The sequence below is a fragment of the Netta rufina genome (genome assembly GCF_964035555.1).
Source record: "Netta rufina genome assembly, chromosome: 9".
NCBI classification, from domain to species: domain Eukaryota; kingdom Metazoa; phylum Chordata; class Aves; order Anseriformes; family Anatidae; genus Netta; species Netta rufina.
Genome location: NC_140132.1, coordinates 3,946,284 through 3,962,619, shown reverse-complemented (window position 1 = coordinate 3,962,619; position 16,336 = coordinate 3,946,284). Strand labels below are relative to the sequence as shown.

Here is a 16,336-nt window from a genome sequence, read left to right as displayed (position 1 = left end):
ATCTGGAATTTTACAACCTGAACTTGAAAACTACATATCTTGCACTGGCTAGAGAGGACTACTGGAAGCCTCGTGTTAGGGTAAGCTGTGCTAGTCACGGCTTTAAATACATCTGTGCAGCTGCTTAACACAGCTGACAGTGTGTGTTTGCTCGTGTAAAAAGCCATTAAGAGCCCTGATAAATCAATGTAGGTACATGTGTTTTTCCTGGTTAAATAACGTGTGCAGTGCTTTTAAATCCCAAGCATGGGTAAAATATAGCGCTTAATCCATATCTGTTGTAAATGTGAATTCCCAGCAGAAGGTAGTGTGGAAGCTCAGATATCCTGCCTGTGCTGAGTAGTGTGGACTGGTTAGTGAACAGCTTTTAAAGTAGTTCAAAATGTTTTTATGGGTATCTTCCTTAAAATGAGGAGAGTAAATTGACCAGACTAAGGCAGACAGAACCACTTCGTATTTGGTGTAAAAGCAAGACACTGGTTGCTATATATTATTTGAGGAGCATATTTCTGTGAAGCACACAGCAGATACCACCTTTATTTCTATCCTGTCATTTAACGTGATGCTGCGGTGTGACATAGTGAGTAGTTTTTCCCTTGCATGCATGGGGCAACAAGGTGTATTTAAAGAAAAAGCCAAACAAAACCTGCAAACATCATTATACCAGCAGCAGCTGTGACGTGATGTGTAATTGTGTTGAAGTTGTAGATTATTTTTTTTAATACTTGCATCGTCGTAAAATGAATATTTACTTCCTAAATTTTAGGTAATATTACAGTATTTTAATGTGGTGTTTATTTGTGAAATAAATGTGGATTTGGCTTAAAATTTGGTAAAAGAAGTTAAATTGATTTCAATTTAATGTGGAGTTCAGACATCTTAAGACGAGCAGTTTATTTGGGGATGCTTGATCCAAATAGACAAACCAGCTTGAAAGCTCTCTCGAAGTTTAATAAAACTTCCTCTGCCTTCTTGCTGAGGTACTAAACCATGGAGTCCAATTTTAGACAGTCAGGTTTGAAGAATTTGCTTAAGCATAAGATGAGAATTAGTTTTACAGAATGCTATCAGTAGATTCACATACGACTTTTGCATTTAAGGTACTTTTAAGTTCATTGTATGTCTTAGCAAGATACAATTCATTGTTCGTTTTTATTCAGGTATTTCAAATGGGGTGTCTTAAATTTGTTTCTTTTAATATGAAGCTTAAACAAAAATGTCCTGCTCATTGTTCTTATCAGTATCCAGCTTTAATTAAACTGAACATGTGGAAACAAAGGTGTTTTGTAAACACAGGGGCAGAGTTGTCCTTTTACAGGTACAGTGGATTTATGCATCAAGGTGAAATTGCAAGCTAAAATCACAGTAGTGTTTTTTTTTTTTTTTTTTTTTTGTCACATTTAAATAGAACCTCAGCTAAAATTTTCTTTTTAAAACTGGAGTACAAAGGTTAGGATCTTTTAATACTTGGAACATCAGATTTGCAATGCGCTGGTTTGACAAATAACAATTACAGTGTTCCTGGAATAATCATCAAGTTAAAGAAAACTTAAATCTTAACTTAGTAGTCAGTGATGTCTATTCCTAAAGGCAATCTGAACCAAATTTATTATTAATGCTAAGTAGCAGAGAGAAGCAATAAAGCTAGCTCGTATCAGCTGATCTGGTAGCAACGTGTTAGCCCTGCACTACGTTCCTGGAAAGCTTCTCCAAGCTTTGCTTCTGGAAACTTTCTTCTCACATACATAGCACATTCTTTGAAATCTCATAGTTACCTTTTCTTTAAGGTGATGTGACAAGCATCAAGACTTGTTGAACCCGCCTGTTAAGCTAACAGCTGTGCTGCCTATGCTAGTGTCTCTGCTGTTTGGTGCATGTGGGATGTAATGTCCTTGGTGCCACTGAGCAAAACACAGCGTGATTTCAATCGCAAGTATCTGCAGGCCAAAGCAGTAGCTAGCATGTACTTAAGCAAAAAGTTTTTTCTTCTCAAGCTTTTTCTTATACTCGCACAGTTGCTCAGCAAGGTTTTTCTCGATGCTTGTAGCTGTTGACTGACCTGGGTTTGACAATATTAGGCTTTGGCAACAAAATTGACTTGACTTGCTACTAGTCCCGCTGCAGCGGTCTGTGGATGTGAGGCTGGTGCCAGTTTCTGCTTAAGGCAGAGCCACTGAGTTTTGAGCTATTGCACTAATAATGTTTGTTCTTGTTTGAAGCACAGTAAAAATGGCAGCTTTTTTCTTCAGCTGCTGCTACTTGCGTACTGTTCAGGGGGAGGAAGACAACAGACCTGTGCAGAGGAGCAAAAAATAAACTAGAAAAAAAAGTGCTGAGAGGAGACAGGAAGCAAAGGTTAAGGTGGGAGGAAAAGAGTCTGAGCTGGGGAGTTTGGTTGGCAGAAATGTAGTGGTTAAGTAGAAGTACTGGTAGGAGTAGGTTGAACCAAGAGGGGAGCTGGAGGGAAAGAAAAATGATGTTGGAGGAGCCCAAGATAGAGAGATGAAAGAAGAAAAGGCAAACGAGTTTGGGGAAGCAGGTTAAGATTTCAAAAAGTTCAAGTCTAATGTGTTCATGAAGTTGCATAAAAAGGGGCAGTTAGCATGTGCAGCACGGGTCTCCTCTGAAATCCCAGTATTAGATTTTTGCTTTCTGAATGCTAGTTGGGGGTAGGCTGACTTATGTTAAAAGTGATTGTGTGATGACAGACTTCCTGAATACTGACGAAATACTGCTTGCTTCTTCTTTTAGACGGGGCTTGAATCCTCCCCACAGAGTGAAGTCAATTTCAATGACTACTTTCACACAACAGGAAATAGAATTTCTGCAGAAACATGGAAATGAAGTAAGTATTCATTACAGAGTACCCAGTGATGGACACTTTTTAAATACTCAACTTTAGTACTTAAAGCTTGAGCTTTTTTTTTTTTTTTTTTGAAGCAAAAGGTAGACAAGAGTCTTTTGAAGCCAAGTTCACTGGATTGCGTATTTTTTTTTTAAAAACAAAAACAAAAACACACTCATTTCACTTAGGTAGCTGATCAATACTGTGTGTTATTGCCCAATGCAGACAACCTAGGTTCACGTGATCAGTGCTTCTGAGTGGGGTTTTCTTTTGCTCTTGCAGAAGGCAGTATGCATCTGACTCTACTTTTCCTCTGGAAGCCTAGACCTTTAGGCTGAATGCAGCAGTATTTCCTGAAAGAGTCAATGGTGATGAAAATAATTTTGTTGCCTATAGTTGTATTCCTATTGAGTAGGTGTCAGTCTTCCAGCAGTTTCAACAGCCTCTTTCTGTAATGAAAATATATCAATATTTTGAAGGTCCTTAAAGAGAGGAAGGAAAGGGAGAAATCCTTTTTCCTCTAAGGATTAGATAAGAGGCAACTGTATGTTTAGAGTGGCTTGGGCAGCTTTGAAGAGAGGAAGTTCCAGTGTACTGCTCTTTTTTCTTTGTAATAGATGAAAACTAAATCTGAGGTGAATGTTGAGTTGCCTTTATGGAGATGTGTGGAGAGTGTAAACCCTGGTTGTGGCTGTTAATGTCTTCAGTTTGAGGAAGACGTTTGTATTTTAATATGCTGTAACATGAAGTTACAGTATATGAAAATTATTTGAGGCAACTCTTTCTTCTAATCCAAATATAGAAAAGATTCTTTTTTATTTTTGATTGGATCTGTATTTTGGTTAGTAGAATTATTGATTGTAGGCTATGGAGTATCTTGTTAGCAAGTTGTTGTGAAGCTTTGTGAGGGTAAAGCCCATTTTTAGTTAAAATGTTGATACTTAACTTTCTTAAACTTAGCCCTGTTTGTAACTGCCTGCTTTAAGAATGGAAATAGAAATAGCAGTTTCTTTTTCTGTCCTAGCAAATGTGTTATTTGTTGAAATGACTGTTAGTGGACAATTCTTCTAGACGAAGCTGGAACAAGGTCAAAACTTTTCCAGACACTACAAATTTTTGTCAGTGGTATTGACTAGTGTTTATTGAAATTTCTTTGGCATGGTAAAGCCGTGTGACATTGTATATGATAGTGTATGTTATTGATGCTTTGCATAAGGAGGGTCATAAAGAATCTTTTGTGGGTTTAGATGCCTTATGTAAGAATCTCTTCCTGTAAGATTTGGCTGTAAACTCCAACATTGCTTTATTTCACAAGTGTATAGGAAAACATAAAAATGCATACATGTATATGCAGAGGTGTGTGTATGTGTATATATATATATATATGCACCTGCATCTGTTTTGATTTATTTCTGGACTCGGCAAAGGCTACAGAATGTAACCATTTCTTTCTCTGATCTGAAGTCTTAAGTGATCACTACTCAGGGTAATTGTCCTTATAATAGACCTGACCGCCCTTCAATCATAATGATTTCGTTTATGTAAAATTATCAACCTAAAACCACTTAACGGGTATCTGTGATGGTATAATATGCTTCAAAAGCGCAGGACTTTGTGTTTGTTGTAGTGCTTATTTCTCTCATTAACAAAAGCATGGCAATGATTTAAATAAGCTACCCCATAAATAAGATGTGCTTCTGGACTTGCGGGTGGTAGGCTTAACGGGTGTTGAAATATTTGAGTGATACTATTTTAAAGAGCATTAGAAGTTTAAAACCTAAGTAAAAACACAATTTCAATTTGCCATGCTGTATGTTGCTGTAGTTAAATAGTAGCTTCCTTTTGTTGGTATTGGACTTTGGAATACTTCCCTGCAGATAAGATAAAGTATTGGGTAAATGAAGTTCATCTCGCCTTACAAAAAACTTTGTCTAGTTTGCTCTTCAGCCTAGGTGTCTGTTGTGTATATGTTAAGCAACAAAACTTTGTGGGATTAATTTGTTCAGCCTGACATGGACCTGTCCAACATTTTAGAGATCAATGTGAAACAAAGTACAGCAATTAAATGCTGTTGTAACATTCAGTTGTTTAGTTCTGTGCCATTTGAAAGTTTTTTGTTTTTTCTTTCCAATTTGGTGTTTTTACCTTCTGTTTTTCTGTGGTGTGTTAAAATACTTCATTTCCACTTTGTCCACTTAGTCATTCTCCAGTGTGGCCAGGACCTCTGTGGTAAGTTTTTTCTTGCTTCTGGATTAGTAGCTCGTGGTATACTGCAGGGAATTTGTTCTCAACAGAAAGGAGAATAGCAAGAAAGCATGTTATGCAAACCTTCCCTGAGATAAGGTAGGTAGTAAAGTTCTTGGAGGAAGTAGTTTTTCTACTGTCCTTCAGGGAGTTATCTGTAAGGTCAATGTGTTGTGTGAGGCTGAAGTTCCCTTAAAAATTAAATGGTAACACTTTCTTCATTTCTGAAATAATTTTTCCCTGGTTGTCACAAATGGCCAGCTTTACTGGCACATATGGCTAAAAACCTTTACTTACTAGAAGGCCTCCACAAATGGATTACTTTGGGAAGAGGACACTCAGAGCAGATTTCTTCAGATGGGAGGTGCCACTTCCTTCCCTGTGTGTATATCTGCAAGGAATGTCGTCTTAGCACAGGTGACTTCTGTGTGTTTTTACTTCAAGTTCAGGTTTAAACCTTCTTGCTGTGTTTGGAAAGGTCTGTATTTTGGTGTTGCTTAGTCTTCTGCAGGTGTAAACAGACATCTAGACTCTGGTTTTGCAGGTGTTGGGGTTAGCTGGGTTAGCTCACTTTTGCAGCAAGAATGGAGACCTCAGCTACTTGGGATTAGTTTAGCAGTGCTTAAATGGGTTTTAGTGCCAACCCTCCTGACTCCTGATAGCACCTGTTGGCCTGGTTTCAGCTGGGATAGAGTTCCTTTGCTGTGCAGTGCTGTGTTTTGGGGTTAGGATGAGAACAATGCTGATAACACGCGGACATGTTCGTTGTTGCAGAGCAGTGCTTATCCAAAGCCAAGGCCTTGCAGCTTCTCAGTGCCCTGCCAGCGAGGAGGCTGGGGATGCACAAGGAGCTGGGAAGGGACACAGCCAGGACAGCTGACCCAAATGGGCCAAAGGGAGGTGGCGTGCCATATGACATCGGGCTCTGTAATAAGGCCGGGGGAGCTGGCTGGGAGCTACTGCTGCCTGGGGACTGGCTGAGCATCAGTTGTTGTACGTGACTTATTTTGTATGTTTCTTTTTTTCCCCATTCCATTTTCTTTCCTATTAAACTGTCTTTACCTCCACCTACAAGTTTTACTGTTCGTTTTTTTTTTTTTTTTTCCCCCAAAGTGTGTCCCCTGTCCCCCTGGAGGGCAGTGAGGGAATGGCTGTGTGCTGCCTGCCTGCTTCCCAGCTTAAACCACACCACCTGTGCAAATGTTTCTTATCGGGTTCCTGCACTCTAACTTGCTGAAGATTTACGTCTCCCAAACTAGCAGCAGCGTGGGACTGGTTCGGAGCTGGTGTTTGGTCCTACTGGAGTGCTTTCCTGGAATCTCCTTTGCTAAGGAAAGTGGCCTAGAAACCTGGGAGTGAGAAGAATAGTACTAGGCTGGAGCTGATGAGTCCTGACAGCAGGAGCCGTGCAGTCAGGTGTCCTTGTAGTACATCCCCGGTTCTGTTAATGCGCTAGAGAGAGATGTGAGCTGATTGTGTATGGAGCGATGTCGTTGTGAGCAGGATTTGCCAGCTTGGACTCTGCTTATGAAAGCAGCTGGACCCAAACTGGCTTTGAAATCAGTATCCTGGAAGTATAAAATTCCTTAAACCTACAGAGATTAATGAATAATATTGACATCAGAAGTGCTGAACTACTAAACAAAGCTCTAACTTGCTTACAGAAGGGAACTGTTTCCAAATCTTTCTTCCTGTGGTGAGTGCTGTGTTTTGGAACATAGTTTTGGTGTGTAGTAATCTGTAGCTCTTTGCACTGTCAGCATTACATTTGGTGCATAACTGAGGATATCTTCTTGGGGGGGGAGGGAGAAAGCTAATTTGACACTTACTGGGCGCCTGAGAGGTAATATCTCATTAGAGCTGTTTAAACCAGACTGACATTTGTAATCTTCCTATGCAGTGCTGTGTCTGGGTCTAAACTCGCAGTGCTCCGTTACTGTAGGTCTGACAGCATGCTTTTTCTAGCTGAAGGACAGCTGCTACTAGCAGAGGATGCTCTGTCAGAGTTGCCTTGTTATGCTACCTTCACGGCATAGAAGAGCAGGGTACTGCATGACTAAAAGCTCAGTTTTGCTGTCCCAGCTGAATCTGTTATTCCCGACTAGCACAACCGCGCGAACAGGAGTTTCTGAAGTGTGGTGGCTCGATGTGTTGTGCAAGCAGAAGGCCTTTTGTCTCTCCCATATCCGCCTTCCCACACACTGGAGATCAGTATCAGTGAAGCAGTTATGACACGGTAAAAGGTTTGGTGGTTGAAATACATGGCACCAGAACAGAAGTAACTGAACTCTCAGATTCTTCCAGGCTTTCTGCAAAATGAGATGGATGCTGCTGATTTTTCTTTACTAGCAGTTTTTAGTGTGCCTTTCCCTCCCCACCTCACAAGTCTACAACCCTACCACCAAATACAACAACAATAAACCTACAGACAGGTAAATGTGCATTGCTCTTAGCCTTTGAGCCCTTCTGGAACTCCTGTAAGTATGGAATCCAGCTAGGAGGATAGCTTTTAAACCAGAAGCTTTTCAGGTCAACTTTGTTTGGTCAACAAATGAATAGGCGGAGTTCTACACAATGAGTAGGATGAGTTCTGTAGCACTCTGTGCCGAAGCTGAAAATAGGTGATTGCTCAGACCATAGACTGCAAACTTAAACATTTATGGAAATCATGGTAGGTAAATACAGTTATTTTTAAGAGTTTTTCCTGAAGTATAGACTCAGTGTAACCGATGGTATGAAGAGAAATATAGGTGAAAACTTTATCATAGCATACTGCATGCACTTGGCCCATTTTCTCCTTTCCATCATAAATTTAAGTTATGGCAACTCACAGTCTATTCCTTAATACCTCCTGGGTTTTTAACTAGGTCAGGGTGAGTAGGTTGAAGCTGGTTGTGCTTCTGTTTCCCTTGTTGCTGCATACTGTACTTACTGATCTAATTCTGAACTTCCCAGTATCTAGTTGCCAAACGTCTAATGACATTCCATGCAGGCTTGAAGCTTGTTGGCAGAGAATAGATGTTGTTCTTCCCAAACCAGTTGTAAAAGAGTCCTCCTGAACTCTTAGATTGCATGAGGACAGCTATTCTACATCTTGATTTCTACTTCTTATTGTCACGGGACAATATCTGTTTGTCTTTGCTGTATCTTATTTTGCAGCTCCCATGATATTCACTGAGATATAGCGGAGGCAAGCAAAACTTCAGTCTCGCTTCTGTCAACCCTTCAACAGAAGTAGATGTTCAAATACTGCATACGCTTGATCATTGTGGCTTCAATGCTATCTTTTTTTCTTCTCGCTGCATTGGTGAACCAGTGGGACATGGATTAATTATACTTTTCAGGGACAGTGGGCAATGATTATGGATTGTTGGATATGTTCCACTGTTCCTAGGGGCTCCCATGTAATGTGAATGTTTACTCTTGGTTCCAACTGGCCAGGCTCTTCTCCTGTAAGCAGAGCATTTTGTTTAATAGAGCTTTGGTTATCAAAAGGAGAAATATAGTCAGGTGTTCGGTGAATGAACAGAGCTTTTGAGCAGAGGCTTACTTGTGGTGCTGCTGTGAGAAGAATAATACTAATATTAAATGGCTGAACTAGTGTGCCCAAGGAGATGGGGTAAAGGAGAAGGATTTCAGAGACCTGTAGAATTTTTAGGTCTGCTACCTTTATAGTAAAGTTCTGCAACTTTGTGATGAATTCAGGTGCTTCTTTATGTACTACCCAGAAAAGCAAAGGAGTAAGTAATTCTGTTATCATGGAGTGTAAGTTCCATCATGAAACCTGGGCAGGAGCATTTTGTTAATCAGCCCTACAAGTCTGGTTAATGTACGAAGTAGGTATTCTAAAATACATGCTGTTTGGAATACCAAATGCAAATTTTTCAAAGCATGTAATTTTTGTTTATAATTACTTTGTTTTTTCTCTTGTACTAAGTTTGTATTTAAAAGCTAAGGAAACTTTGTGACTAATAGAGCAACTGGTCTCCTGAAGTTTGTCTTTGTGCAGATTTATGTGCCCTTTACCAGCTCTTTGTACCTTTTGTTCCATGTCTTGGAGGTAATGCCTGGGCATGAGTCAGCACCTGCTGGGAATGGCTGTGTGCTGATCTGTTCAGGTGCCTTGACCATGCAGCTATCAGGCCAGATAGAGCAAAAAACTGAAGCTCACACAGAAGTAATGTCAGCTGAAGTTGCTGATCTGATTTTAGTGGATTTAAAAGCTGTGATTAGTGGTAGGTAACTAGGGTACCAAAGATGTAGATGCTGAATGATCATTCCCTACCATAATTTAACAGTAAGTTATATGGTGTTTAAAAAAAAAAAAAAAAAAGAAAAGAAAAAAAGGCAGTTCCTTGATCTTTCTTGTAAGACTGTCTTTTAAATATCTCTGAAATAGCGTCATGATCTGGTAGGTAAAATATGCACATTTCTTACTTTGCACCATCTGTAAGCATCTAGTTAGCTATCTATTATCTAGTTATCTACCTAGTATGTTAGCTATCTACCTAGTACTGTTAGCTGTCTTTCTGTAATCTTAAAATAAGTCACTATTTCAAAATACACCTATAGAATGAGTATGCTGACCACAATATTTCCTTCTATTTTAACTTCCAATTTTGATTTCATCCTATAATACTGTACAGTGTACTGCCATTTGCCTTTTTTGTAGATAGATGGATATTGTGTATTAGGACTTGCTTGAAGCATAATCAATGCAGTATTGTGGATCCCTGTCAAGTCAGATGATAGTAACAAAAGTATAGCCAGAAAGAGCGTACAGGTCACCAGCAAGCAAGTAAAGACAAGAGGCCTTTATTGTGTTCTGAATGCTTGCTTGGAACGGCTGCTGATGTTCAAAGCATTGGGTGGTACTTCATACAGAAATAGACAAAACTGTGCCTTTTATTAGTTCCTTGTGTGATAATAAAGCTTGCTAAAACTTGGCTTTCTAAAGAACATTTTCTTTATAAGACTTCTAAGAAATTACATTTACTCTTCTACGAATGCTTTATGTAAAGGAACTTGTATGAAATGTAACTTGCATCTCTGGTGTGCAAAAGCAAATGTTTTAGGCAGTATTTGTATGGCTACTGCTGTCAAGCTGCTCATTAAAGTGAGCACTGCTTGCTGAAGAGAGTGAGGCTAAGTGTGGGTTCTGCTGCCTGGTGGCAGCGTCTTGCAGTTTCACCCTCACTCATTAGTAATGCTTTGCTCTCTGCTTCCAGTAACAGAACCAATAAAGAATGCCTGTCAGGTTCAAATAAGCTATTACAGTGACTTAAGACACATTTCAGTTAGTGCTTTTGTGTTCAGCTATTTAGAAGAAATGAGTTGCTCCAGGAAATGTTTTTGGAAGCTTCCTTTCTGAAGGCTAAATATGCAAGAACCCACACGCTTAAGACACTCGCATCAAGTATTGCTGTAAAAGGATGGATTTGGGCAGTGCGTCCTCCGTACATCTTCCTTATGGCCTGTTTGCATACTCACAGAGCTGATGCCGCTCTAGCTCTACAGCTGGTAGTGACCTCAACTCACACAACGTCTCACTTTCTGGTTTCTCCTAGGAATTGCCAGAAGGGCTTGAGACTTACCTGAGGTGGAGTTTGTTTTTTTTTTTCTTCTCTTGCCCACCCTCTCAATGCTTAGGCACTTCAGGGTGAAGGTGAAGCAGAAGACAGGGAGAAAGGTGAAGAAGTGGGTTGTGGTTTGACCGAGTTGGTCTCGGGGTGGGTTTCAGTGCTACCAATGGCATGGTAGTTGTGATAAGTTTATTTGATCTGACTTGTGTGATACAAGAAGGGGGAGGAATTTAATGATCTGAAATGGGTAGGGAATGGGACCTCCTCTCTCACACGCTAGCTTATTTTAGGCTGGATGTCAACTGATCATCACTGTTCAGCCCTGGGTGTTTTTCTGCTGGGTGCAGGATGAAGCTGGGCCTTGTCCAAAATTAGGTACAGCTCTTCCTTTCCATCAGTGTTTCCTGATGTTCCTCACAATGTTACAGTGGGGGGGAGGGCACAGCTGTGTAAGTTCAAATACCAACTCCTGTTAACAGATATTCTGAATTTAGCCATAAACAAGGCTTTTCTGCTCCTAGCAATCACCTGACTGCTAGTTGGTACAGTTACACCTACAAAGCTGTACACAGAAATACTACTGCTGGCCTGCATCAGAGCATCCCGTGGATATTGCGAATTAAACACCTTGTTGGTAAGGTAGGGTTTATGGTTTATGGTTGACAGAGTGAAGGATTGGTATTGTTTATTTAAAGTGGTTTAGGACAGGCGTGTGACTTTTTGACTGTCTGTAGCTTGCAACTTCACAAGAAGTATGAAACAATTACTTTCAATTTCATTCCACCCACTAACAGACAACAAATTATGGCTGTTTAACTTTGCAAACTCCACTCAGTGCATGAAAGTTAACCCTTTTGTGGAGCATAGCTGCTGAACAAATGCTGTATAGTTTGTACTTCAATTAAACAACTCAATTACTAATGTTATTTTTTTTAAGACGAGTATTTAAATAATTTAGAGCTGTCCTTTGATTGTTAGACGTTTTCCGTTGTTTGCCTCTGTCCTGTAAACAATGAGACTACGGAGTGTGAGATACATACAAGCAGGCTAAATAAAACCAAGATGCCAAGGATAAAAAATACTTACACTGTCTGTCCAATCTGTATAATCCTAAGAAATCTTTGAAATGACAGCTAAGGTCTATGCAATTTGACTACTGTGTTTGAAGATAGCCAGCTAATTTGTAACAACCTACAGGAAGATTTGTTTCCCCCCAGCATTGTCCACTCCCAGAGTTAGTGCCTGTCTTGGGAAGGTGTAAGTATCACAGCTGCTACCACAATTCCCCAACTTTCAGGGCAATCAGTTTATGCATAGACCTGTTAGAGCATGTACTTCCTTTGAAGGTCATGGGAGACAATGCTGAAAACCTGATACTGTAGAAGAGAACACTTGTAGGAGGCTGATGAGCGGGATGGTCAGGACTATTTCAGAAAGGTTGTGGGAAGAAAGCACATGCATCATAAAACCAGAACCTTTTTGACTCTGATTCTCTGGAGGAAACCTGTTCTAAAATGGCAGAGTCTGTTTTTAGAGGATAGCTAATGTTTGGTGTATTGTCTGGATGCGTATGCAGGTTAGGCATGGAGTGCTCTGAAGTGCTTAGGGAAAGCCTCATTTTAACGGAGTTAGAACTCTTGCGTTTTGTTTGATTTTTCAGAACTGTCACCTTTCCTCTCATTTTGGCTGAGAGTTGAAGCTGAAGATATGAAGGGTTTTGCAATTGATTCAACTTTTGCTGACTCACAACTGCGTTGAGAAAATGAAAGCAGAGCAAGAGTAGCTCTTTTCCCTCTTCTCTCACCCTCGCTAAAATTAAAAGTATATGATACCAAAATTATAGCTAAAGTTCAGAGACAGCAGCATAGTAAGAAAGACTGTTTAAAAAAAGTTTCTATATCCAAATAGTTATTGTAAATATTAAAATCAAAATAGTTTAAGGCTTGCATCTGGTACTTAATGATGTGGCATATGGACTCTGTCAATGCAGTTTAAACCATGAAGTGCGGTTAACAGTTTGTGTACATTAGGTGAAGAAGTGTCCTGAAGATCAGCACAAGTAACAATTGGGTGCTTTGGCGCTTCATGAATGCATATTGCAAGTATTTTTTTTGAAAAGCAGTGTTTTCCAGCGAATGGATGTCAGGATTCACTTGCACTGCAGTGACAGATGGTCTGTCAACTTCAAGTATTTAGACCCAGTACATGCTGCACCAGTCAGTTGTTACAGAAAGCTAAGCCTGGAAGAAAATAATATGCACCCATGCACTTCTTAATCCTTTGATATATTAGCAATTGTAAACTTAAATATCTTTTGAATTAAGATATTTTCTGTGATTAATCAGTCCTTTTTTTGTACAAGGTATGCAAACAGATTTGGCTAGGCCTATTTGATGATAGATCATCAGCAATTCCAGACTTCAGAGATCCACAGAAAGTAAAGGAATTTCTACAGGAAAAATATGAGAAGAAAAGATGGTAAGACAGCTTTACAATTCATAAAGTTTGCTTCTGACCAGAAGGAAAGAGTGACTGATTTTATCCTTGTTCTGGAGTGTGCTTTCCTTTTTGTGTGCTCTTTGGATTGATTGCATGGCTCTCTAAGGTAAAAATGATTTTTGGACTTCATTCGTATTTCCTGCAGGAAGCAGAGAAGACATACTGATGACATCACCTTAAGCCATTTCTGTTTCAGTAGCAATGTGAAGTATGAGTCCTGCAGGTTTTATTAGGATGTAGAAGACAATGGGTGGTTTGTATTTATTAAAAAAAAAAAAAAAAGTGTTGTAGTCTATTTAAAAATCTGTCATTTATATCCTAGGTATTTTTGCAAACTGAAGTACTGATAATTTATTGCAGGCATAGTGGTTAAAATAGCAAAGCTGAGATCTACCAGTATCCATACTTGAGTCTTGTATGTGTTGGGCAGAGCTTTTCATGCTAAACTTATAAAAAACAAACAAACAACAACAACAAAAAAAAAAACAAACAAAACAAAAAAAATTGCTTTTTTGAATGTAGGTATGTTCCTCCAGAGCAAGCAAAGGTGGTGGCGTCAGTCCACGCGTCCATATCGGGGTCTTCTGCTAGTAGTACAAGCAGCACACCTGAGGTGAAGCCCCTCAAATCTCTCCTGGGAGAAGCTGCACCTGCACTGCACTTAAACAAGGGCACACCTAGCCAAGTGAGTACCTAATGACAGCTGAAGAGCTGCCAGCTCCGAAGTGGACCTTTCACAGTAGAAATCTGCATCTTGCAGCCTTCTTATTAAACTCTTTTTATTTTCCCTGTACTGAATTTTAAAGACTTCAGAATGCAGTGAATAACTATTATCCACCTTGTAAAATAGCTTTTTTTGCTTGTGTTAGTACAATATTTGCAGTTTTACATGCATAATTTTGAACTTGCTTGTTTATGCGCTGCTACTTTATTCTCCTAGGTCACTTTAATCCAAAAGGCTGCAGTGGCATTTTCTTAAATGCTGTCGTAGTATCATAAAATAGAATATCTTCCTCCTGCTGTTAGAGGGGGGTCTGTGTCACATACAGCATCTTAAACTTGAAAAATAAATGACCAGTTAAATATGCTTAGCATAGCCTTCTAGCATTTTGCAAAAGCCACTTTGGTAAAATATCAGGGTCTTTTTTTGTCTTATCTAATTGAAATGTTGTTTGTAGTCTCCTGTTGTAGTTCGATCTCAAGGACAGCAGCAACAAGAAAAGAAACAATTTGACCTCCTCAGTGACCTTGGCTCAGATATCTTTGCTGCTCCTGCTCCTCAGTCAACTGCAACAGCAAATTTTGCTAATTTTGCACACTTCAACAGTCATACAGGTGAGTATTCAGAGCAGTGTATCCTCTTTATATGTGTAAAAAGTAGATTTAGTTTTTTTATGTCACTAGGCTACACTTATTCATAAGGTATATCTGATTTCTGTGCCTTTAGAATGCTTTATCCATCAAGATTTCCTTTCCTCTTTTTATAGAGAGAGGTGGAACACAAATGCTGGTAATCATGATTTTTTTTTTGGAGTGGGAGTTGCTATAGCTATTTTCTATGATATGTGTGCATAGAATGTTTTCTGCCCACTACTAGAACTTTAAATTTTGTGGGAGAGAGTGAGAGGATGAGTAACCAAATATAGGGAGAAGCTGATAATAGACTACATTTTCTTTCTGAAAATTATTAGGAAGAGCATTCAGGAAAAGAAAGGAGATATGAAGACTTTGAGTTCAAATGCATTGACAATGACTATCAGGTTTTTAGAGGAAAAGCAAAGGCATCCTTAGTTTAAAGAATGACCTGTTCCACCCTGCCCCTTGTGTGCGTGTCTTTGAAAACTGAATGAAGCCTGTAGTGGGTGGTATTTTCTAGTTTTGAGAAGAACAAACAAGCCTCAGACATATGTCTTGACTGAGGATAGGGGTAGGCCTTGAGTTAAGAACATCTTCAGTAAAATACATTGAGCCCTCGGGGTTTATGTTCAGCCAAAGATCTTGAACCATAGAAGTCATCTAAATAAGAGGTTGATTCTGTGGTCACTGAAGTATGTTGTTGTTAACTTGCATTGCAATTGTGGGAAAGTACCTTTGCCTGCCTAGTCTGAATGAGCTTTTCATCTATTTTTTTTCTGAGAGAAACTGCAGTATTGCAAAGCCAACAAGAGATGTTTCTTAGAAATCCTGAAGTTGTTAATGGCTGAGAGGAAGTGTGATTGAGAGGATTCCCATCATATACCTGAAGAATTAAGCAAAGTATCAAAGCTTGCTTAAAGTTAACTTTCAAAAAGTATTGCTGAATAATTAGCTAAACTCAGTGAAATGGAATAACATTGCAGTGTATCCTGTCAAATCCTTAATGGAAGATTTCATGTTAATCCTGGTTTTGGAGGTATATTTAAGTGTGAGAACTTGTAGTGACTGGCCAGTAGTGTAATTGTTACTGGAGAAACTGCAGACGTTTAACTCTTTCCAGTAACTTGTCAAATTTGTGCTGAATGAGTCTAAATGTATACTTACTATTTGTTGATTTCAAAAGGTGAAAGTCCTGTTACACCTATATTTCAATCCTGTGTTCAAAAACTAGGTAAAAATTCTTCCATATCTCTTCTGGTTACTTTTTAAAATGGTAAAAAGAGTATAAATGCTCCAGCATAAATAAAATATTTCAACCAAAAATTAACAACATATCTTAAGTGCTGAAAATCCAAAGCATGAGTAATGCCCAGATGTAGTGACTAGTTTTCTACTTCAATAGTTATACATCGTGATCATATCCATGGCTCTTAGGGAAAACCTTTAGAACCCAAAACAGTTTCAGGTAAATTCATTTCTAGAAAACAAAATGTATTTCTGAGCATGTAATAGCTGAATATGTATGCTAAACTGTTTTAGCAGAAGTTTTCTTATTTGCTAGGATAAAATATTTGTAAGGCTTCTACTGCATGCAGTAACCACGGGGTAGTGTTAACTACAACTAATAATGCAGTGTTACAGCATTGTCCCTTTCAAACACAAGAAGGAAGGTTGGTCAGCCCACCCACCACCTTTGGCACAAAACTGAGTGGCATATTTGTCGTTTCTGTCACATACCTACAGCGGAGGATGGAAGAACTTGTATGTGATCAGGCACTACTTAACCAAAGTTTATGGTCTGGTGTTCTTG

General features: G+C 39.2%; 1 protein-coding gene across 9 annotated transcripts in view; it reads left to right on the top strand.

Moving 5' to 3' along the window:
• The window catches only part of AGFG1 (ArfGAP with FG repeats 1), a 38,140-nt gene that overhangs the window by 6,044 nt on the left and 15,760 nt on the right, over nucleotides 1-16,336 (top strand). For all 9 annotated transcript variants that reach the window (XM_084291788.1, XM_084291787.1, XM_084291786.1 and 6 more), the window contains exons 2-5: nucleotides 2,752-2,845; nucleotides 13,034-13,149; nucleotides 13,693-13,855; nucleotides 14,349-14,505. In XM_084291788.1, coding sequence (XP_084147914.1) covers nucleotides 2,752-2,845; nucleotides 13,034-13,149; nucleotides 13,693-13,855; nucleotides 14,349-14,505 — 530 coding nt within the window. The remainder of the gene's footprint in view (nucleotides 1-2,751; nucleotides 2,846-13,033; nucleotides 13,150-13,692; nucleotides 13,856-14,348; nucleotides 14,506-16,336) is intronic.